Genomic DNA, 26565 nt, shown 5'->3' with positions numbered 1-26565 from the left:
CAATTATTAATATATATATATACCTGAGCCTGTTGTTTTGAATTACAATGACTGATTCACATACAAGTAAAATATTACTATAGGTATTAGGTGTTACCTAATAAAATTATTGGTATACATCTATACTCTTATAAGAATATAGATATTAAAAACAATATTTATATTTAATAAAACAATTTTATATAATTATAAGAATAAAAAGCAAGAAAACTATTTTTGAAAAAAAAAAAATAATTTTAGACAGTTATAAATTTTAAACAAAAATAATACAGAACAAACATGTTATCACATGATCAATATTTTTCCCTTTTTTCATGTATAATAAACACATATTACCCTTTGTTTGTCACAAAAAATATAATGTAATTCAATCAAAAAGTTGGTAAATATAATTATTTACTAACTAAGAAGAATGCATAATTGCAGAAAATAAAGTTATAAACTATTATTAGTTCTAATAAAAGTATATAGAAAAAAAAAATGATTGACCATGTCTCACTGTATAATAAAATTTTCTACAATGTTAAAAAAATAATGTAATACAACTACATTGTTCCAGAAAAAAAAAATGTTTTACAATTGAACAAATTTTGTGAAAAAAAAAAATTATACATATATTTATAGACACATGGTGAAAAAGTAAATGTATTTTTAGAAACGCAACAAAGACCTAATATTAAGAAATATTGAATTACTTAATGCTAATGAAAAAAAAAATGACAATCATTACCGCAAACTAATGCTCTTTTTTTACGAGATACGACATTTTCACCAACTTTACCCTTAATCTGATACCATTTAAACAGCCATTTTAATAACACTGTGATCTTTCTTTAATAAACTGTTTGTTCTCATGGCTAATAATTGTGATATTTATTTTATTTTTATTATTAATAATATTATTGTTTTTTTTTTTTATATATATTTTATTGGTAATTTATAAATGACAAACACACTGCTAACCCAACTGTGTAGTTTTGTTCATTAACTCGTTAGATTTTGCGCGGTCAATGATTCAATTTGTCGTAGTAATAGTATTTTATTGTTCAATCCCAAAAGACACCATCAAGTGCCTTTAATTTTAGTTATTCACACCCACGGTGTCCAGCCTTCATACAGCAGTGCCAAATTGTCTGGATTTGTGGCTTCATTTATCACCCAATTAACCTAATAAATGAAATAAAATAACAGTGTTGTAATAATTAAGAATGGACACTCCACAATAAGACTTATTAAACTACAAATATTTTTTATTAGTGCATAATGAATATTGTTACAAAACAATAATGTTAAAAATATGATTATGAGAAAATTATGCCAAATGTGTTGTTTCTGCTTTAAAAATGCACAACATATCAAATTTGTATTCAACAGATTCCATTTTTGTTGTTAATCTTATTATTACAGCAAATTGACCTATTATATAATTTAAAGATTAGAATATTATCCGTGTTCTCATTTTGGTTTTCTTTTTCTTTTTTTGCTTGAATTTTAGAACTATATGTATGATAACATTTTTAATTTTTTACATTCTTATAACTTAATAAAAAATTAGAAATACTGAGAGAACACAAATAAAATTCTTACCTTTTAAATAATATAATAGGTTCATATTGTAAAATATTATAACTAACAACGAAAATAAATCTACAGAACAAAAATTTACCATGTTGATTAATTGAAACACATGAGCATCACATCCAACAACGATGTTGCTTGAACTATTTAAAAATTATAATATACTATGACTTTGTCTTATCATTAAAATGTTTAAGTTATTAAATAAATCAGATTATCTTAAGCATTGAAATTTAATAATAATACATTTTCACATTATTTCAGTTATTAAAGCAGTTTTTCAATAAAACAAAGAAAAAGTTTAAAGTTTGAGAAAAAGATAAGTTTAAACATTATTACTTAGATTATTCAATTTTAATTACCTGTTCAGTAATAGTTGATCGTCGACCAGGATCTGGATCCCTGCCTTCAAGTTTCATTCTAACACGTCGCCAAACGCTAACAGCATATGCATTACATTTTTGAACAGCTAAAAATACATTGTATAGTTATAATTTATCAATTATCAATCCATATTACATTATTTAAATTGAAATACCTTTTCCTGTATGGGGATCTCGTGGTAATCCTTTTCTTGGTGACAAACAAATACTATCTTGACGTACTAAAGGTGGACGTTTATGCTGTTTTATAAGTAATCCTTTTTCACCCAAGATTGTTAATAAATCATCATAAATTTGTGCTGAAAATAAAATATAAAAATTAGTATAACATTACACAACTATTTAATCTGAACAATAAAACTTATTTACGTGTTTTTATGTGAAGTGATTGTATTGATTTGAGTAAAACATTTACATGTTGAATTGTTGGTTCATTAAATGCTGTTAATTGTTCAATTAAAGACATAAATTGGTCTAAATAAGAACAATATTTTGTTACATAGTTTATACTAGCTGTACCAACATTATCAATCTGAAAAAGAAACCATTCAATAAATTGTACATACTTAATTACTATTGTATAATATTAGTTTAAATAATTTTTAATTAAAATAAATGAAAATAAATATTTCACGATAAATAACAAAAATAATTAAATAATATAGATAAAATATAATTTCCTAAAATTATATTTTATTTATGTAATGAATAGTAAAATATATAATATTATTTATTGAATGTAGGGTATTAAATATTTAAACATACTTTTGTCAATGACTTTAATAATAACCGAACATCAGATATTATTTTATTATGGGACGTTAAATTGGATTTAAGAACGCTCAACTGTTCTTTGATCAATATTTGAATACAAGCAATTTCTGATTTAAGTGGTTCTTGGGCAGCCATTAATTGTTGAACATTTTCTAAATATAAAGATATATAAGTTACATAAAAACAATACAATTAAGTTATGATGATATTATTAGATGATTTACCAGAAATAATGCTGACTGTGTTGTTTAACCAAGTCCACTCAATAGGTCCCTGCGGTATAGGGACTACTTTAATAAGAGTTTCTTCTTCTGGAGTAATTGATATACCAATATTTGTAGCCATGTAGCACGCTTTTTGATAATCTTCAACCAACTATTAAAAATAATAAAATTATTAGTATTTATTTCACACATTTATTGGCGTTATAAGTATTTAAAAGTTTTCAAACATTATTTTATAATATAAATACTTGTAAAAATGAAATATCAGCAGAAATAGCTTCTGAAGTACGGGTGAATAATGATTCTGTTTGTAACAGAGAACTAACAACTGTTAGTATAGAACTGCATAGGTTTTGGTTGGTGTCAATCATTAATTTTTCATGTTTCATTCTGTTTTCAAAATTATTCGCCATCTAAAATGTTACCATTTTTATTAAAATGTATTACATAATATTAGAATTGACAACTTATGACACACTTTATTTCTATATTTTTAAATTAAAGATAAATTTTTATATTATACCTCTACAACAGTTGGGTTTGCCCCTGAAGCCCATTTTAAACGTTGATCAACACTTGATGTTAATGAACTTCTGTGTTCCATTTGTTCATTAATTTGAGATTGCATAACAGCCAATGGAGATAATATATTATTCAATTCCATCAAAATTGTACCCCGATCTTTATAAATAGATGAAAAAAAAAATTGAATTAAATTAATTCATCATTTTGAATAATTCTATATTCACCAGGAATGAGAAGGTTATCCAAATGTCCAGCAGCTGGAATAGCATGAAGCCAACAATGAGCTGCATATTGTATGGCCAATCTTTGTGCACCAATGTCTGATTGATGAGCTCTGATTGTCAAATGAGTGTGTCGTTCAATTTTTCTCCAAACTTCTTCTAATTTAATCAATGAAGATGATAAATCCATTGACTGTCCACGATTGAATTTACCAACTTTAATTCCTTCTTCCATACACTTTTTACAGAGTTCTTCTAATGGAACTTTACTATCTGCTCCAATATCTCGTTTTTCTAATTCAGCTATAAATGAAGTATAAAAGTTCAGTGTTAGGTTAACATATTCTAAGGAAAAAAAATCACCAGCATAAATAAAGTTATATCCCATTTTAAACTTCTTGAATGATAATTCATAATTTTGATATTTTAATAATAAAATATAATATAGAAAAAATATTAAATTATTAAATAGGTGTATAATAGTACTATTACTATAAATAGAAATTAGGAGTATTTTTACTACGCATGTACAACTAGAAACAATATTTAAGACAGCAAACTTGTTCCAATTTTGTTCATATAATTGATGAGAATTTGAATATTCATGAATCACAACCAGAGTGACTAAACTAAGTGATTCCTTTATCAAACAACTCATTATTTAATAATTTATTAATGTTTGTGAACAATTTTTTTATATAATTTCTAGTTGAAATAAAACAACAATTTTAAATTTTTTATACATTTTTAATAGCATATTCTGAAGCAAAATATTCAAATAATGTTAGAAGTATTTCAATAATAGTTTTGAAGTTAAAGTTATTTAGAGTTTAGGTAGCAGTTGAGCATTAGAGCAGAATAGTAGACCAACATTTTACAGGGTGGGTATTCCCATATCACTACATTGCACTAACCTAAACTTTAAATACTTATATTAGTTATAACTTCAAAACTGCTCATCCAAATTTTGATTTTTATGTACCCAAATACTCTAAAAATATTCTGCTTAGGAATATGAAATAAAAATGTATGTCATCATTCAAAAAAAAAAAAAACTTAAAAAAGATTATTGATAAACTCATTTTTTTTTATAAAATAGTCGAATACCTCCTAGGCGAAACTAGGTAATTTAGCTAGTGTATCTATAGAGATTTATATACACTGCAGCGATGGAAGTGAAATTTTAATGTCTTTTACTGCGGCAATAAATTAAGTTTGGCTACATTTCAGTATCATTGCTATGTGGGGACCTTTGCAAAAAAATGTGTTAGCATTTTATTTATTGATATCAAAATTTAATATATTAAGTGCCGTGTGACAGTAGAGAGCGTCATAATTACTAATATTTTATATTAAAAGTACTTATATTTTCAGTTTTTTTCTATGCTTACATTTATAATACATATATTATATTATTATAAATAGTCCATGCTTTTTCTTGTACTTTATCTAACGGTAAAAAAGTTAAATTAATATTTCAAACTTACATTTACATTTAAATTACAACTCACTATTATTTAGTTATATAATATTGGAATGTATTAATATTTATACAGAGTTTTATTCCTAACAATGATATGTTTTACTGGGATATATTACGCAATTTAAAAAAAGTGTATTAAATTTAAATGAAAGTTATATTACCATTGATATTGAAACCAGTATGTTGCAACAAATAGCAAATATTAACAGCCACTGTGTGTGAAAAGAGTCCTAATAATCGTTTAGTTAAATAATCAGCAACGAAACATCTCACAGGCTTGGAAATCATATCTTCATTATAGCGAGAACCACTAAGACATTGTGTATTTCTACCTCCAAAGTTAATTGCTACTTCAGCACACATGTTAAAAACTTCTTTCATAGTAAGAAGAGACTTCAAAAACATTATATCATCTAATATGCTGCACGGGCCTTCATCCATAACAGCGCCCTATGAATTAATTAAATAAATAGTAAGTAGTACAATAAAAGTATCAATTGGTACACCTTACAAGTAATGATTTTGCTTCTCTAATTTGATCAACAATTTTCCAAGCTGTGGAAACCTTGAGCTTGGATGTCATTTTAATGACATTTTCATTAGCCAAAGATACATCTTCAAAAAGACCATTGAAGCCAATTAAAAGCATCTCTCCTTGAGATAATACTACATTTTCTGGTTTTTTTATCAATTCAGCAAACTTTGTTCGTATTTGTTGAACAACTGTTCGACAATCTTCATTTGGAGACTGAAATTAAACAAAGAATATGCATTAAGTGAAACTTCCATATTTACAAAGTAAAAAATATAACGAGGAAAAAGTTGAGCTTATACATGTATGTATAAATTTGGCAGTGACAGTATTTTAACTTCAGTATTGTTAGAGGTATCTTATCAGTATTTTTTTAGAAACTATTAATGTTATGAAATTATTACATTTTAAAACATTCAAAGTGACTAAATAAAATAATAAAATAATATTATACTCAATAAAATTTAAAGTTTAAACTAATACAGTATTATAATTTATAATGTAAAATCTAGGTTTTGAACTATTGTAGGTATAGTAGGTGTATTAATTGTATCATAGGTAAATACTACTCATATATTTTAGATACACTTGTTGAATAGGATGATTTTAAAATTTCACAATAAAATGCATCTTATAAAACATAAGAAACATAGAAATAATTTTCTGACAATATTTAGAACACTACATTTATTGTTTTTTAAAACTACATTTACACTTAATAAGCAAAAATACATATTTTTTAATTGTTCAGTTCAGTCCCCTTTTTTAATAATGTTTTAGAAAAAAAATACATCAAATTACCTTCATTCCCATAATCACATGTCTAAGATGAACATTGAGTTGTTCTATTAAGTCATTGAAGCTTAAAGAACAGTTGTTAATTATATTGTTCAATTCTGTGATAATAGTTATTGTACTTGGTTCTTCCACACATAATTTCTTAATAGTTTCAGGCATAATAATATCCAAAAAATTGTAGTTCATTTTCTATAATTAAAAAGTCAATAGTTGTTTATGTATTGTCATTTAATATGATCAATAGATCAACTAGCAAAAGTATATATTTAGCAAGTGTTTTTATTTTTTTTAAAGAAATAGAATACTATTAAGTTATAATCAATAAAAGATAACTCTCTTTAGATTAACACCAAAATGATTAACCTTTAAGTGCACGCATATTTAATTATCATGTTAATTTATGCTTGCAGCACCACTCTATGCCGCAATTCAATTTTTTTTTATATTTTCAACTTTTTATCTGACTAATAGAAACAACATACAATATGATGTATTTGTTCAGAACCAATTGATATAACAAATTTATTCAGTATAACATGAATATTTTTTTTATTAGCTCAAAAAGTACAACAAAATTATTTAAAACACATTTTTTAAGAAAAAAACGATTTCATGAAAAATATAGCATTGTGAGTAATAAAATAGACTATAATATAAAACCTATTTTATTAAATATAAAAACAAATAAACAAATGAAAATGGAGTTCATTTAAGAAGAAATAAGAGTAAGTATATCCACTATTCGAACAAGAATAAAATATTTGTGTAAAAAAAACAAGCCCAAGTGTCACATTAGTTCCATAAGTTACCTAATTTTTAATTAATTTTGATAATCAAATTATATTATATAATAATAATTAAATATAAAAATACATAATTAATGATCAATATGATAATTTATTTTATAAAATATAATATGTGTACCTACTACTTTTGTTCTTACTTAGGCATTAAGCTAAATAAAACCAAAGTTACAAAATATCAGTAAAAACACACAATATACTACTATTGTGTATTCAGTATAGAGCAGGGATGGCTAAACCGCGTCTCATAGCCTTTTGTAGCTCGCATCTTATCATAACATTTTTACAAAAAAAATTTTTTTTTGATTTTATGTATTACATATATAATAATAATATGACCTTTTTTTTTTACATTTGGGCTCTTCCATATTTATTAATATATTTGGTGGCTTGCAAGTCTCTTTTCGACGGCCACCCCTGGTATAGAGTATAGGTTATATGGCATATCCGGGTTTTAAAAAATTATTAAGGGTGCCGTGAGTCAAAAAAAGTTGAAAATCTGATCTAGTGAATTGAATAAGATGAAACATAGAGTAGATTTATAGAGGTAACACATAATCGATATACTAAGTAAATTAAAATGGGGCAAAAATGTGGTACACAATTCTACTTAATGTGCAATTAAAGGTTAAAAGAAAATTTAACTATTAGAAGCAACATAGAATATTATACCAAAATATAATATAATATATGTTTGAATAACCATACATCACATAAGTCATAATATTATAAATATGATAATAAGGAGTAAGGTCATATTAAATAATCAAACCTGGAGGCTACAATAAAGGTTTTGTATTGCACGCAAACAGTTGAAAGCAAAGGCTAAATCAGCATCAAATTCGACATTTTCATTATCGGTCAAAACTGATGAGACCATTTTAACCGCAATAGTAGTAGTCATATACATATCAACCAAAACCCATTCTCCATCTTTTGAAGTCATATCTAATAGCTGTGTCCCAGCATCTAAATATTCATATTATTGTTATTAATTTGCAATATATTTTAATGAAATTTGATGAACTTACTCGATGTAGAAGTCTCCATCATTAAAAACTTTTTATTAATAGCACATAAACCAATAGCAATTACAAATTCTAGGCCTTCATTTGAGTTCTCATTTATTTTAATGATAGAGTTTTCATCATTTAATAATGAACAATTTATTTCATTTTCTGTGTCTAATATTCTGATTCTTTCTACAATTTTAGCAGTTCTATGACTTGCTTCTAGAGCAGCTTGCTGTAATTGCATGTTATATGCAATTGTTTGTGGAGTAGGGGGTTCAGCATTAGGAACACCTAAATAAAGCATTTTATGTTCTTCTTTAATTTGATCACACATTGATGTAGTTGGACAATCCATTAGCAATTGTAACCATTGTCTATAATATGTTAGACGATGATTACGAACATGAGATTTTGGAAACAGATTTAATAAACATTGTACGTCATAAAGCAACCTTAAACACAATGTGAGTAATTTGCTTCTTTGATGGCATAAAACTGTTAAATCATCATTTGATTGTATACACTGTAAACAAATATAATAAAAAGTAATATACATTAATATATATATATATATATCAAATATTACTTGTTCAATTAACATTGGTTGGCCAGCATTTTGTAAAAATTCTTTTACATCATCAAGTAAAAGGTTGTTAAATAATTGAATGGACTTTGATTCTTCTTGATCAATTAGTATACGAATTTGACTACTTCCGAGAAAATGTACTGCCATTTCATACTGTGACAACCGTGAATCACAGTCTTCAACTTTTTGTCTTAGTGACATTGTAGCTCCAATCATCAAATTCTGTGTTTGTTGTAATGCAAAGTATCGTTCTGGTAATTTATATAGTGGATGCTGACCAGCTGGTGAAGCTTCAGCTTCTTTAACCAATGCCATAAGTTGATGACTTTCAGCTAAACCTTCTTCCATCTTTTGCAATTTTTCTCTTTCCAATAAAAATTTATTTAAACTTTCCATAATACTGGTCATTGATTCTAGCATATTATCTCTAAAAAAAATTAAAATTATTTTTCAGATTTTTATCAGTTTATGATGTATGTATTTTACACATTTATTTTTTATGTGACCCTTTTTATTTAAACTGTCATAATTCATAAGTATTTAAAGCTACGGTTGGTGAAGTAGAATATTAAGGGGACATCCCACAAAATTTTGGTTTACTACTTTGCTTATCTAAACTTTAAATACTTGTAACTTCAAAACTACTTGCTCGAATTAAATTTTTATGTATTGAAATACTCCAAAAGAATATTCTACTTTAAAACATAAAATTAAAAATATATTTTAACATTTAAAACAGTAAAACCCTTTAAAATTATAATAATAAAAACGTAATTTTTATTTGAACTGGAAATTAATTAAGAAAATATTTGCAAATTCATTAATAGATTTTGAAATAATGTATGTCATCCAGTTACAACCAACATAAACGTCTACGCTCAAAATTGTGTTTCATGTGTTTTTCTGTAGCCTAGTAGTATATCAGCTAACTGACTTTTTATTATTAATATTTATAGAATAATTACCTATTATTTAACCAATCAAATTTTGCTTCTGTAATGCGCACATTCAGCATAGCTAATGTAATTTCTTTTTCTAACTGTCGTCTATTTAGTCGATTTTCCATTACAATTGATCGACCTCCTCCATATACAGCACCTGTATATCCAGTTTCATTGCCAGGAGTCCAGTCAATAAGAGGATCATACACAAAAGCCTCTAACAATGTTAATAGAGTTTCTTTATTTTTTCTCAATACTTTCATCACTTGTTCACATGTTAAACGGAATTTACCCTGATTGGAAAAAAATATATATATTTATTTTAATTAATAAAAAAATAATCAATAATTAATGAGTAATATATTACTTCAATTCCTGTAACTCCGAGAGCTTCTTTTAAATTTGGAGTTAACCTAAAAGGAACTTTTTCTGGCACACGTAATGTCTTGCCTTTCTCAAAACATACATTATAATCAATGTGTACTACCTGTAAATACCATATATATTAAATAAAATATTTACAAAGTAACTAAAAAACAGACTGTTTTAAATTAAATATCACTTTTAATTAGATCAAAACATAAAATGCTTAAGTTTGTATAAATGAAATAATACATTATATGTTAAGTCTGTAAATCCCCTGTTAAGGTTGAACAATCAAGCAATATTTTTTTTCAAATATATTACATTATTGTAGAAATATTTAAAATATTAAAAACATAATACAACTACTAATGTTTATCAATTAAAATTAATAAAAATTACTAAATATATAATATTTATTATATATTTATTATTTATTTATTTTTTATTATAATAAATAATTTAAAAAAATGTGATCAAGTAGTAACAATGCAAAATAAAGTCAAAATAATTTTATAAAGTACCTAACTGCGTATTATGTAATTACAATACAATAAAATGTATTTATTATTTTAATTAGGATACTTAAAGAAATATCCATCACTGTTAAACTGAGAATTCAACTAAGAACTTGGTAAAATTTAAAATATACAAACCTCTCCAGTTTGTAGATTAACAAGTACATTATCTAAATGTCTATCACCCAAACCTATAATGTACCCAATAACAGACATGACAGCCAATGATGTTGCATATAATGATGTAGATTGCCACCAAGAACCAGAATCAACACTTTGTGTCCATAGTTCACTATAAAAAAAAAAAAAAAAATAGATGTTTATATTCAAATAAAAACAAAACCTTAAAGAAGTTGAAAAAAACTCTAATTTTAATAAGTTACTATCCCCAAAATGGTGTTATATTATTTATTATAAATATTTTGTATTATATTTCACCTGCAGCCCACCAAATTTGTAATACAAAAATATAATTTTTACATTAGTTTTCTAAAGTCTACATGAAATCAATTGGTTTTCTATACCTACAACATTATATAACACCAAATTATAATCATGTGAGTTATTTTTAAGCTATTTTGATAAGAATGTATTTAGTGTAAAATAATTAAATTAAAACCGTAGTCCCAGGCAGTGCTGGATCTAAGGGGGAGAGGCAAGTGGGTATCCTTGCTCCAGCTATTTAATATTAATATTACTGATCCTCAATATAATATAATTATAAAATTATAAGATTATAAAATTTCAGAATTTAAAATAAATTTTTAAAGAAGGTAAAACTATTATCACAAAATAATATAAAAGTAATTAAAATTTCAACAGATATATCTTTTAACATAAAACAATAGTAATTATTAATAATTAAATGGAGAATTTTTATTTATTTTTACAATAGAAATAAGGAGAATAATACAAATAATATACCTAATATTTGAATTTATACTTAAATATAATTGCAAAGAAAAATAACAAATTGAAAAAAAATAGCAATATTCTTTTTTTTAAAAATTCAGAAAAAAATATGTGTAAATAAAAAATTATCCTCTAAAACCCTAGGATATTTTTAAGAATAATACAACAATTATTATTAGCAATTACTCAATATACTGTAATATCAATATTTACAATATTCACATATAGTGGTATATAAAAATTAATTTTTATCAGTATTGTTATTTTAATTGTTTGTTTTGTCACACTATACTATTCAAAAGATAATAATTTTATATTTTATATTAGTTTGAGACAAATAGTCAAAATAATCAAAGAGCACTTTTAGGAAAAGAAATTACCTCATAAGAGTAATTTTGTAATTTATGTTTATTTAAACAATATTTATAAAGCTTATATTTCCTATTATATATAGGAAATATATATATATAATATACTATGTATTATAACAGCTATACATACTTTGAAAGCAAATTGTTAGGTGTTTCATTCATCAAAGTCGTTAATACATCCTTTAGAATACTTAGTGGCCATTCTTTTCTATTTTCCATATTGATAATTCCTTTTTCTTTTAACAGTGGTGTTAATTTAGAATTAAATAATTCTGAGGGACGCATATTCACTCCTATCATAAAATAAAAACATAGAAATATCAATTCAACTACAAGAGCTTTTAATTATTATTTATTACCATCATTATTCGAAGCCTGTCTTTGTTGCCATCTCTTATATAACATAAATATAGGTACAACACCATCTACCCAAGATATTAAACCAGATCTTGGTCCTAATGGTATGACTGGATAATGGTGAGCTCTATAATGGTCAGAAGATCCACTAAGTAATGTATTAGTAATACATAAAAGTTGCATTATTCGTTCATCTAAGTGTAGATCTTCTAAACCTTTAAATAAGTATGTATACACTTTGCCATCAGACCCATAGAATATTAATTTCTTTGGTTTAGTAAATGTAGGTAAAATTGCAACATTATTATGAATAGAAGCAACTGTAACGACTCGTTCAACCCCCGGCATAGCAATTTTAGTATCTTTGAGATTAGCAAGGACAGGACTAATTGTTTCCATTTTCAAAGAATATGATCCTCTTTTGCTTATGCGTGCTTGAAGATTACTCTGCAAATTTTTTATGGACTTCCATACTTCTTGTACGTTTATGTTAACTGAATCAACAGGTCTACGTAATTTATCTAACATATGAGTAATATATGACCCTAAAAATGTAAATATTTACAAATTAATTATTATTGTTGTTATATATATAATTTATTATAAATTACCGAATTTATCTTGAAACCATTCTTCGTGAGGTGTTTCAGCTTTAACAGAAGTAATTGCATGCAATTGTTCAAATATAAAAAGAATCTAAAAATGAATATTGTTTAATATAATTATTAAAAATTATGAAAATGATAAAATATAATATATTACTGGTTTAAGTAACATGGTGTATTTTTCAACAGCAATATGTTCTTTTTCTATATCTGTAAGATGTGGATGGTTTTCAGTTTTATTCAGCTCTGTCTCTAATTGACTAATACGTCTACTAATATCAGTTTGCCGTTGCACCAATGTTCCTAACCATAATTCATCCCATAATAATGTAATTCTTCTTAATTCAGAAACTAAAACTCGTACTTCAGAAATCATTTCACCGGCCTAAATATACATTTAAATATTTATTATTGAAAGTTACTGATCAACTTAAACTTTTTGTAGTGAACAATTTTAAAAATTATTATACATCAAATATATATTAGATATATTAATATATTATTATTATAGTTAATTGAAAAATATTAATTATTAATTTTAAATACCTGTTTTGATAGTGTATTGACCATTGAATGAAAACAGTCTTCCAACACCATAGCCTGTTCATCTTGTCCAATTTTTAAATCTTCGTCATCTTCTTCGTTGCTATCAAATTCTTCGTGTACTAAATTTGTTTCATCTCCCACTTCTTTACTAGATTTCAACAAACTTGAAGAGGGCATTTCATTTATAGTACTTAGACCAGTATCGGATCCAACAACTGCAGGGAATGTTATCAAGTGGGGAACATCAATGGCTAAACGACAAAGTAGTTCAGACACAGTACGTCTAACATAAGGTTCAGGATGAGAAAGTCTTGAAAATAGTTGAGGTATAATGGAACGCCAGGGTTGTGTTGGAGTGTTGATTAAGCCTTCTTCTAATGAACCTTGAAGCTCAAGAGCATGTTTTACAGTAAGGCGCAATAATCTCAATGTTGCTGCAATAGACTCTTCCTAAATATAATATTAAAAATAGTAAATAAGAATTATCAATTTTTTAAACATATTCATTTGAATATAATATTCAATAATTATAAATGTAAATGATAAATATTTTTATATAATATTAAATTGCAATTTGGTAAAATAGATAATTGGAAAATTTTAATAATATATTTAATAATTACTAGATCATTATACTAAAACATAATCCAAACAAGTTTCATGTGAATACAATTTAAGATTAATGCCTATTAGTTAGATAAGTGTTTTAAAATGTTGGTTTATATTTTTTACTAATTTACCTGATGATTATCACATAACTGTAAGTATTTAAAATAAGCTTGAGCAGATAATTGATAATATCCATAAATTCTTGAATGAGATTTTCTCCACCAATCAATTAATCCAGCCAACTCATCATCTTCAAAGTGTAAAACATTATGTAATTCATATACTAGTGTTTCAGTAGTATAAATATGTTCACTCTGAAAATAAAATCAATAAAATTACTATTTAAAGTAAACAAGTGATAAAGTCAATTTTTTTGAAGTTTTTTTAGTTTATAAAAACAAAAAAATTGTTATTAGAATAATTTAAATAATTTAAAACTTGATATATATATTCATCAATATAAGTTGTAATGATAATTAATTACAACCATTAAACTCATATTGCATTTTGAAAATTGCTTATTTGGTTTTACAAATGCATAGTTTTATTTTCAAATTTTAAACTAAAAAGAGTTTTTAATCATAGAAGTATATATCATACACCAATATCATCATCATCTTGTGGTGTAGATGTAACTACATTAAGAATGCCATATATTTTGTCACGATCTTCTTGTGTAGCATTGGAAGGAATATAAGCATCTATAGTAGCCATTTCTGAATTATTTAACAAATATGTATTTCGTTTATACGCTTCATCAACTACTCTACGGCCTAATTTATAACACCAGCCTGCTAATTCATTCCATGCTTTTGCCATTGACGGACAATATGAAACTGAAATCCTTAAAAGTTGACCAATCATCAAAGTCTGTTCATCTAAATCACTTGATGACGTATAATCAGATTCTATGAAATCAACACAATTGCAGAAATTATTAAAAAAATATTATTCAAGTATAAAATATAAACAAATATATACTTATGACTTCGCGAATTAACTGGCTAGTTTTTGATAAATTTTCATTTGAAAAATTTAATAAAATATCAGATTTTTCAATAGATGATTTAATAAGTGTCTTGTCAGGAATATTATTTCCACAATTTAACCATTTTCCTAATGTTATAAGTATTCGAGAACTATCTTCTTTAAGATTATTGTCATTCTTTAACTGTGCTTGCTCCAACAACTTGAAAGCTGATTTCATACACATTTCAATCCCTAATTCTTGTGATACACAACTAAAAACAAAAAAAAAAATCCAGTTCATTTTTATTTTTAAACATCTAATTTAGTTGTATTACTGATGGACAAGTTTGGAAAACTGCCGCACTACTAATGCATGATTGTTTGGCCATAACGATGCATTTGTATCATCTACAAGAAGTTCTCCAATTTGCTGTAGCATACACGAAATAGATTCAGATTTGTTTCCCATAGAAGGTAGATTTATGAAATCATATGCTCTATTTGATCGTAAGTATTGAAGCATTCCTCGTGTAGCAAGATTTACATTGCCTTCTTTACGAGCTACATGAGCCAACTGCAAATTAATAACATATTTTAAAGTTTGTTTTTACTAATTTTAATAATTTAGATCTTACATTTAAATATAATAATGATGTGTCAGATTTTGGTTTATTTATTTGTTGAATACTGTGTTCATAATTTGGCATTTGATTTTCAATAAGTTTATCCCATAACAATGCCTGACATAGTAAATTAGATCTTACTGATTTATTACTTATATCATTAACCTGTAATAGAAAAATAAAAAATAGAAATAAAATAAATAAATAAAATAAATTGTATTTAAATTTAAAACATACTAAATTAAATAATATAGGACTCTTGTTTAATATTGAGTTTATAGCATAAGATAGGACAGATAGTTCTTGTGTGTATTCCAAAAGACTGTCTGTTAAACTTTCTTGAAAAATATTCTGTACTACTTCTTGACAGTCTTCAACAATTAATTTGTTTTCACTAAAATAAAATATTCAACATGATTTACCAGTATAATATTAACACAAAAAATAAATTTATATAACATACTTATCTAATTTTCCTTTAGAAATATTCATTTTCAATACAACATACATTAGCCGACTTTTAATCTGGTTTATAAGATCATAGCAATTCCAGTTAGTTTTTATTATTTTAGAATTTTCATCAATAGACCAATTAACTAAATCATTAATACAACTGTAATTTCCTTCTTCGACATCATTAACAATTTGCAAATCATTAGCAGAGACAAATCTCTAATTAAAAGATAATATAATATTATAATTATTAATTATAAGAAATTGTTTCATATAATAAATATCAAATTCTTACGTTTTGCCAAAAATATTTGTCTTTTGCAATTGACGGTAAAAAGTTTTCTTCATTCTGTGACCAATCCATTAATGGTTTCCAGTCACAAATTGACACATAACATTCTTTTAACTGAAAACATCAAGTGTTATTGTTCAATATTTTAAGTCAATAGAATAGTCGTAGCATGTTTCAGTTTTTTAAAATTAAAATAATATAAACTTAATTTAAAAATAATAGTATTAATTACTTGTTCAATGATGAATTTTTGTAAGACTTCTAAAGGACCTTCAATATTATTAATTGAACTACCTCCACCTTTAAGATATACTATTATTTGATCTGAGTTTGTAGTAAGCATATTCAAATATGACTCAGCTGCTTCTTCAAATCTTTAAAAGTATTAACATTTAAACAAATTAATTGGTTATTCAGAATGTTATAATCAAAACTTACTTTCCATTAGCCTGATCAGCAAGTACATTCAAAAATGGTAGTTTTATATGAGCAACTTCTTTAGACCATACATAAAGTCCACGAATGCAATCTGATTCTTTAAGTTTACAGTAAGCCCAAGCTAATTGAATAATAGCTAAAATAAACTCTTTAACTGGAAGTTCACTTTGTTTTGTTAAATGCTGAACTAAATATTGACCGTGGCGAATAGCTGAAGAGCTAAGACCAGAATTTAAGGATACAGCGAGCATTGCACTGCGTATTGTTGAATTCCATTCATAACAAGTATTACGATTTGTATGAAAAAAATGTCGAACAGGCTGTAAAATAAATAAAAAATGTATGTAATATATATAATGGTATAATTAATTTATTGCCTCTACATTTTTAGACTGGAATTGTAATTAGCTTCAAATGTGTGTAAAAAATGAGTACATAATTGTAATTTATAAAAAAAACATCATTGTTAAACAAATAAATAGATTCATGTCTCCTCTCGAAATTTAAAATGTACTTATTTAGTTATAACAATTAAGATTGAACTCACCGCTATTTATATAATATAAATAATTTATTAACAATGTATAAATATATTTTAACTAGAATGAAATATCAATATTTCTAAATTTGAACAAAATATCCAATAATTTAAGTATATAGTTAAATATAGTTTATTTTTGTATTAACACATTTGTTTTTTAAAGAATAAATTTAAGCTCAAAGTTAAAGAAACTAAATAAATTTTCTAATCATATATCAATTTTAAAACTTACTTTTTGTGCAGTTGGTAGAGCAGTGGCAGTACCATCAATAGCATTGCAAACAGATTTTTCTAAACATTCTATGAATGCTACTAAGTTTCTTGTATATCTAAGGTTATTTAATTTTCCTTCAGTGTGCTTAACTTTTGTATCATCATTCAATGTTAATATTGAATCTCGTGCCCAAACTTTTATACCACCTAAGATATTAAATATATATTTCAATATTTGCATTGCTGATCAAATAATAATAATAAAAAAAAAAAAATCATAAAATATTTAATTTAATTTATTACTTTCAATAGCTCTAAAAGTAGAATTAGGCTTTCCAAACGGAGTACGAAGACGATTCATAACACAAAAATTAGCTGCCTCCCAGTTAATCCAAAAATATAATAAAACACGACAGTGTTGAGCCTGAGATAAAAGTTCAGTTTCACCACTATCAATATCAAATGAACAACTATTTACTACATCTAGTAACCAATCACTGGTAGAATCACTAGAAAAATACCAACAATTTTTAATTCAAAATAACAATAATCTAAAACAATTATTTATTTACTTATTATTGCTTTTAGGTTCAATCATTTCACACATATAATTTTTAAAATATTCAGTTTTTAATGTAACAACAGCTTTTCGTCTCATATGTGAACTCATCATTTGTTTAATTTTCTTATTAAATTTGCTTTTGTTTTTCTATTAGCAAAAATATAAAGTAAAGAAAAATTATTATTATTATTTTTTGTTAAAACAAAAATTTATAACTATATTCAATTATGCATAATTTTCAGTTTAATACTTACCAATGAGCATATCGATATATTTTGTAGGACAGTAATCAAGGATATTTTATGAATTAAAGCATAAAATTGTTTGCTTATATCTTTTTCAGTAAGATTTATACATGAAAGACACAAGTTTAAAATGTCAACAATTAAAAGTGGCTGCAATCAAAACAATAAATTTATATAAATACAAACATCATAATATAAATATTTATAATTACCTTTGATTGACAGAATGTAGGGTTTTCAAGGACAATATTTAATATTTGTGCTATGCCCTCAAATAAAGAAATTTCATTACGTTTTAATGCTACATGTACTAAAGAACGAACAATATTTATCATCTCTGGTGAAATTAAAATTATGTTCAAATAACTAGCACTATCTGCATGCATCAGTAATTCATGTATCCATTTCAAAACCAAAAGCTTACAATCCAAATTTACATTCTAAAAATTATATTTTATATTATGAAGTCGATATGTTTTAATATTTGTGTATTATGTTTCTATAAAATATTAAAATATAATAGTTAATACCATTTTCAAATATTTTTCAAAAATATTTAATATTTTCACTAAGTTTCCACTCTTATGAGAATTAATTTCAACATTTTGTTGAGATTTTTCACTTGTTCTACCAGCTGTCACTAATCGACTACTTGCAACAAAATTGTTATGTCTAAAAAGGAAGCAAGTAGAATTAAAAAAACACATAAAATAAATTAGAAACCAACAATAAAAAGGTAAAATTAACTTATTTTTAAACATATATTTTATATGATATACATTAAATATAATTTAAAAATGAAGTATATAGTTTAACTAATTTGTAAATAAAATGTTCTTACTTTTTACAGTGAGAATACAACAAGAACATCAAAGAAAAACGCAAAGGATCGTTCATTTTAATAATAGTTGGATCTAACTTTGTAGATAATAATTCAAATATGCTTGGTTGCAATGCCCACATACCAATAATAGAATTGCTGTCATTGGCTATTAGAAAAAATAAATATATAAAACTTTATTACAAAATAAAAAATTTAAATTAATATTAAATCATGTATTATTATATGTATATGTTACCTATAACTGTTAGGCATTTTAAAATTATATGAACGACAATAGATGCTTCTTCTAATGTATATTCAATGTCTTTAAATGGATTATCAACACAAAAGGATTGTAGATTAGGATCCAATGTTTGACAAGCTTTTTCCAAATCTCCTGTGATATACCTACAAAAAACATATATTACTTTAAAGGTAAGATTTAAATTATATTATTTAGCAATACATTTTATAAATCAAAAAATGATATACTTATAATAAAGCAAAATACCTGTATACTATAAGCACTAGAGAAACATTTTTCATACTCAATAAACTTTGGTAAAGTGCTATATTTGAATCATGTAATTTTACGGATGGTAAAAATCTCAATTGTCGTAAATTTGATTTACCACATAATAACATCTCAACAAATTCTTTAGATAGATTTGTACTTCCTTCTCGTATAACCTAATACATTTTTATTAAGCTATATAATTTTAATTGATATTTGATTAATCATAACAATTAATGGGGACAAACCTTTGAAATCATTCTAAAAATTGAAACAATAACAGTTAACTTAAATTCATCAATGTGTAACAATTCTTTTTCAATAACTTTAATCATTAAATCATTGATTGAAGGCATTTGTGATTGAAGAATATCCAGAATCAACCAAATACAGTTATTAGCTAAAAAATATTTATAAATTAATAAATATAAAAATTAAAATAGGTATTAGTTATTTTACCCGCTTCAATAATATTTTCATCAATAGTTACATCTACACATTTGAGCAGAGTCCTTATTATAGTCATTAGTGCATTACTTAAAAAAGGCCAGGACACTACAGATGAACTTTTAGGACTTAAATGTTTTCCAACACTTTCAGCTACAATACTAAATACTCTAAACATGGATACATAGAAAAATAAAAATACATATATTAATAATTGTATGTTTTCAATAAATGGAAATAGTACCTAATAAATGCTAAAATTTTATCTAAATCTTCACTTAGTTTTTTTGTTTTAATATTCTCCTCAAAACCATCAGATATTGAAGACATATCTTCTAATAATTGTTCAAGTAAGCCAAGAGTGAAACTCATGTCAGCAGTCCAATAAGTTGATAAACGAAAAATGCATTGTGATATACGTTGATTTGTTTCTGTAGACTGAGAAGTATCAATGTGCCAACCAACCAATATATCCACTGTGTCCTGTGAACATAAACAATACAATGTAAATTATTTATTATAATATCGTTAATAATAATATATAAATATATTTATTAAAATTAAGTATACTCATACTTGGTAATATGTACACAAATACTAACCTTAAAGTAAGGTTCGAAAGCTCGGCAGTACACATGTGAAAAGTTTATAGCAACATCAGCAGTGACTGTAATTAATTCAGGTGAATCAATTGATTCTAAAGTCAAGTACATGTTCTCCAGTATAAGCTCAAAAACGAAAAAAAAAACGAATGCAAGTTAGTTGGAAAGCAAAATATTTAATAAAGTAACATAAAATCAAGAAACACTGGCTAAATTAACAACCTTAATTATTAATTATAGTAACAATAGCAAATATGGATATTATTTAAGAGAAAACGTATAACACAACAATCACTTATATAAAAATAGAAAAAATAAATTTCAAAAACATGTTCAAGAATAATTTTTATAGTAAAATTATAGTATTATAAAAACAGTTAAGTATAATTTATTGAAATTAACAGCAACCACCAACTTAGTAACTAGGTAATTTATAATATGAAATTAATAGTCATTATTCACTATTGATACAAATTAGGAATTATAAGTGGTATTTGTTTTGCAACTAAAATAAATTTTACTTAAAAATGTCAATTTGTTAAACATATTCTGAAGTTTATTCATAAAAAAATATATCTTCAACTATTTTTAAAAGGAAAATATTAATTTCTGTTAGCTTTATATGTATATAATTTTATATTTAAAGTATAACATTTTACAATTAAAGGTATCTAGATAAAATTAACTCCATAACATAATGAACTTTTATATTTTATGGCTAAACAGTAAAAACAAAAAAAAATATAAAGAAAAAAAAAACATAACATTTCTAGAATTAATATTTAATTAGGAATATTTTAAATTTGAACATAAGCAATACTTTGAATAATGAGATTTAGTAATAAAAGTTGAATAAATACTTTTTAAAGTAAAAAATATGCTTTTAACTTCAACTTCAAGAACAGTTTTGGCAGCAAATATTATCTAAATGATACTATTGAATACAGAGAGTCGAAAGTAAAAAAAAATTCTTGTACTATTCTGAGTAACCGGGAAAAGTTCAAAAACTATAGATAAAAATAAATAATATTTTCAATTTAAAGATTTGATGATGAAGATTTAAACGTATGTCATAAATTGTTATTATGACAACATAAATCTTAAAAATACATATTACACATAATTGTTTTATAAATAATTAAGTTCAAATTTGAATGAAACTAGATATTTAATTCAAAAATAACAATATTAGTTATTTGATGTAATTCAAAAAAATGGTTAGGACTTAGGTTACTTTAAGGAAACTTTTCGCTAATAAATACTATAATATTATTTTTATTTGTTATAAATAGGGCTGGGATTTTGATGCAAATGCATCTTTTTTTCTAGTGTTTCAAAACGTTGCTCCATAAGTATAAAATGTGTTTTGGGTGATGCTGATTAATTTAAAGTAATTTTTATTTTGAATTTTTTTATATTTTTTATCAAAATTAACCTTAAATGCATTTTTAGGGTATTTTTGGAAGATTTTAGGGAATTTTCTTAGTTTTTAGAGCATTTTTCACAATTTGTTCATAAAATGAACGAAAATTGTTGAGGTTAACAAGATATTTTCGGCAAACTGCCAATGTGCGACAGTACGATTTATAAATTATATAGCACAACAATCGATTATCGTTGATAACAATTTTATCATAGCTAGGACTTTCTGCTTAAATTATTCCTGTTATATACTTATTGGCTAATATGTACTAGCAAAAACAAGTTAAAATATTAAACAATTTTTTTTTTAATTATTATTTTTTAATGAATGATTAAGAAAATAGAAATACAACAAAACAAAACAAGTAACAACGTAAAATAACAAAAAATTAACTATATAATTTTTTTAAAAAATTTTTATTAAGTCTTAATAAATATAAATACATATTTATATTGCATTTTTTGAGATATTTTAGGGCATTAAAATCCCAGCACTAGTTATAAATAATGCAATTTTTAAGACATTTAGAATAATTTTAAGTTATTTATATTATTAATATATTCGAATTCTACAGTACAAAATTATTGACTTTTAAGTTGATAACAGCTAATAATATTTAATTTAACACTTTAATTACAGTGATCTACTCAATGACAAGGTACACTTGATACCTATTAGCGATTTCACCAGTTTTTTTATAATTTACACCTACTTAAAACTATACACATTTTTATGTGAAATATTAAAATAAATATTTACACAAATTCAGGTAAATGTTGGTATATTATTCATTAAGCATAAAATAATGTTAAAATATGTTATTGGTTTTAAATTTTTAAAGTAGTATTTTAATATACAGTAGAACTTTGATTATCCAAACTGCAATTATTGGAAGACATGGTGGGTTTATCTAAACGATATCCTTATATTTTACTCATCCATCTAGTTTGGTTTTCTACCATGTACACATTTTTAAGAATCATATTACGAGTGTTAAGTATCTAATAAAATGTAAACATAATGTTCTTACAATGGAAAAAAAATGGAAATTTTTACAAATAAAAATGAATGATTTTGCCAACAAAATTGCTTTAAATGTTTTTTAAATGATGTTTTTATAAATTTCTTAAAAATGTAATTCAAATATATTAATAAAACTTATATTTTTTGGTGATGTATATGTATTTATTACAACAATTTCCAATATTCAAACTTTCGGTATCCGAACTAGATGTGATTCTAATTAGTTAGGATAATTGAGGTTCTACTGTATTATCAACCAATAATGATGGATGTATAACTTATTTGATAATATAATGAGTCCTGTTAATGTGATCACTGGTTTAAAGAATCAACCGATTATTGGAATCAAAAATGAAAATCACAAAACAAATCTTATATAATTAATGTTAAATTAACCTTTTATTAAAATCGCCGAGTACCAGATAATTAAATCATTTTAATGAACATTCTTATCATTTTTATGATATTTAAAATTGATTATAATTGTTATTTTATAGTATTATGTATAATGAACATATATTATAATGTATTTAATTTTAAATAATTAAAAACTATACATATATTAATTGAATATTGATTTCAATTTCAAGCTAATATGAAAATGAAATAAGTAGATTCTCAAGTACAATTGAAAAAGATAGTTTTTTTACTTTATTTTAAATGTATTTATTTTATTTTAAGCACATGTATAAATATAGAATCATTAAAAAAAGTTTTATGGGATCAACTGGTTAATAGAATCAAAATGATCTGAACCAATGTGCTCACATTAAACGGAACTCACTGTGTCTAAATCCAAATATTAATCAAAATTAAACACACAAATAAAATACATACCGATGCCAAACTTTCCAGGTATGACCTTTTCTGATCTACCATTGATAACTTCAAACATACAATACAATCAAATTACATTATAATCAAATTTATTATTATATAATATTTTTTCAACTTACCTCATAGAAAGCCAGCATTATTAATGTTTTAACTTCTTTACTACGTTCTGAATTATACTTAATAAACATCAAATCAATAAACCTTAAATAATATTATTAAATTAGTACACAAAATGTTGATATTTTCAAAAGAAACTATATTTCTTATACCTTTTACAATCGTATTGTAAAGCATGTCCAAATTTTCCTAAACATTTAGCAACAGTACACTTTCCATTGTATGAAATTGTAGTTGAATGAAAACATACATAAAGATGTTCAACTATATTATCAATAGAGCGTCTAATATATTTTTTATTCTCAGGCAGAACAAATACTTCCTATAAAAGCAAATAATTAAATCAACAATAGTAACGGGTATAAATAAATTAGTTATAGTTTTATTGATATAGTTTATTATAAATACTTGAAGTTGATTGCATAATGTTATAAGTGTTCTAGTATCTTCCTCGTTTAAAATTTTTCTAATAATCTTTGAAATTTTTGAATCCTCAGATGGTCCATTATTACTAAAAGAATCTGAAATTGTGTAGTATACATAATAAACAATAGGATATTTGTTTTACAATTTCATATAGAAAAAAGTCACAAATAAATTTTTATCAATATATAGTCACAAACAATAATTTGAATACCTACCAATAGAATTAAAGTAAAATAATAAATTTTAATTGCCTACTATGAATTTTTAAAAATATTTTCATGTTTTTAAGGCGTAGGAACATATAACATTTTGTAAAACTAAAATATGATAGTTTTTTTTTTTAAATAATAATCAGTGGCCTAGCATTTACAGTTAGTTTTAATTATTTACTTGTTTGAGAATTTTGGGAAATTTATAATAAAATAATAATAAAAAAAAATGTTTGAATTACAAATAATGAAATAATGACTCTTTTAACAATCTATTAAAAATATTAAAATAATATGTTATGAACTAAACAATGAAAGTTTTAAAAGTTACTCCATAATAAATAATAAATAATTTTTATTTGTATTCCAATAATGCTATTAGGTACCATATTGATATTTAATTGTTAGTATGTGGAGAATAGCAAAATTTAATGAATGATTAAATGTTAATAATATGTGTACCTATATAATAATTAGGTGAGAAAAATACATAAAATATATTAGTTGACAGTACAAGTTAATAAAAGTGGTTTTAATGTAATTATTACTAGATAATAAGTATTTATTAAGTATAAATATAGTTTATTTGAACTAATTATAAAATCATACATAGGTAGATGAAATTGAAAAGTAAGCTACTTAGGTAGCTTAATTTGTTTTATTTAAATAAAACATAAAAATAATATTACTAATTTATCTAGGAATGTGATCAATGATCAACAAGTTAATTCATTTAACCACCGGTAATGTAATTAATATAAAAATATAAATAAATTCTGATAGCTAGGTAAATATAATTAAATTGAAAGGTATAAACAGAATAATTTTTAAATTGTTAATATAAGTATTACAGCTAGGTAAATTCAAAAGGTTTAATATTATAGAGTAATAATTTTTCATCTTATCATTGCTTACATTAGAAAACAATTTAAGGATAATTTAACATGATTTGAATTGTGGTTGTACCTATGGTAATAATTCATATTTATCAATTAATTTTAACACAAATAGGTTATAATAAGTGTTTTGATTTCTTACCATTACGATAACTGGAATAATACGTGGGTCTGGAATCATATGATTCATCTCGTCTTTTAGGAATGTCATCATTATATTTACGTGAAGTAAATCCTTGATCACTACTATAAGATCTGTTCTTCATTAAAACTCTATTGCTTCTGTAATATGATCCTGTGGTTTTGTTACGATAATCATCTTTGTTGAAGGAGCCATTCTTCGTATAATGATCAACAGTAGCAACATCATTTTCCAACTTAATTGAACTGGATTCAAGTCGTTTATCAATGGAACCATTGACAGCCACTTTATCCGAATCTGGTTTGCCTTTAGATTTTATGGTGATCATCGTTGGTAACTTGACATCGCTCATAGCCGTTTTAATGGACAATGGTCACTCAGAAAGAATAACAAGATTCTTTATCAAGTTAACAAGTTGAGAGTGCATCGCGCCAATCACGAATTCCGTTCATGAAAAAAAACATCATACTTACATTGAGAACTTTCATTCATTATCATTGAACCTGCGCACATGTATCACAAGAATTGAATGAATAGGGGTTTCGGGGGTTGACAGAATTACGGAAAAGGATGAAAGTTCGAGATTCGAGCGGTTATCCCTTATGAATAAGTGGTGGATATGAGTGTG

At 24.6% G+C, this 26565-nt stretch overlaps 1 protein-coding gene across 1 annotated transcript; it reads right to left on the bottom strand.

Annotated features, from left to right (window-relative positions):
- Positions 1 to 899: 899 nt before the first annotated feature.
- Positions 900 to 26565, bottom strand: LOC114131856 (serine/threonine-protein kinase SMG1). The gene is made up of 51 exons (XM_027997172.2): positions 25938 to 26565; positions 24673 to 24785; positions 24417 to 24586; positions 24267 to 24348; positions 24148 to 24195; positions 20865 to 20990; positions 20507 to 20745; positions 20275 to 20432; positions 20064 to 20215; positions 19813 to 19991; positions 19558 to 19709; positions 19320 to 19467; positions 19009 to 19150; positions 18691 to 18918; positions 18488 to 18628; positions 18244 to 18380; positions 17975 to 18180; positions 17691 to 17878; positions 16918 to 17237; positions 16712 to 16853; positions 16483 to 16593; positions 16198 to 16406; positions 15972 to 16128; positions 15747 to 15899; positions 15447 to 15685; positions 15124 to 15383; positions 14743 to 15050; positions 14274 to 14456; positions 13534 to 13983; positions 13145 to 13372; positions 12994 to 13078; positions 12385 to 12927; positions 12156 to 12318; positions 10881 to 11034; positions 10229 to 10348; positions 9886 to 10154; positions 8921 to 9347; positions 8353 to 8857; positions 8094 to 8290; positions 6522 to 6707; positions 5700 to 5936; positions 5350 to 5638; positions 3709 to 4008; positions 3483 to 3640; positions 3208 to 3372; positions 2960 to 3110; positions 2727 to 2887; positions 2331 to 2493; positions 2117 to 2260; positions 1941 to 2047; positions 900 to 1167 (listed from the first exon to the last, which is right to left on the bottom strand). The coding sequence occupies exons 1-51, from the start codon at positions 26287 to 26289 to the stop codon at positions 1090 to 1092; spliced, it is 10323 nt and encodes a 3440-aa protein (XP_027852973.2). The 5' UTR covers positions 26290 to 26565; the 3' UTR covers positions 900 to 1089.

This window comes from Aphis gossypii, chromosome 1, assembly GCF_020184175.1.
Source record: "Aphis gossypii isolate Hap1 chromosome 1, ASM2018417v2, whole genome shotgun sequence".
NCBI lineage: Eukaryota > Metazoa > Arthropoda > Insecta > Hemiptera > Aphididae > Aphis > Aphis gossypii.
The sequence above is the reverse complement of the archived record's forward strand: the minus strand, read 5'-3'. Positions and strand labels throughout refer to the sequence as shown.

Bases quoted from the DNA above. Each gene is read 5' to 3' on its own strand.
- LOC114131856 (XM_027997172.2), bottom strand. From the start codon at position 26,289: ATGAGCGATGTCAAGTTACCAACGATGATCACCATAAAATCTAAAGGC. The intron at 20,433-20,506 runs GTACTATTTCCA...ATCCATGTTTAG, and splicing joins AAAATTTTAGCATTTATTAG to AGTATTTAGTATTGTAGCTG. The intron at 12,319-12,384 runs GTAATAAATAAT...ATTTTATGATAG, and splicing joins ACAGGCTTCGAATAATGATG to GAGTGAATATGCGTCCCTCA.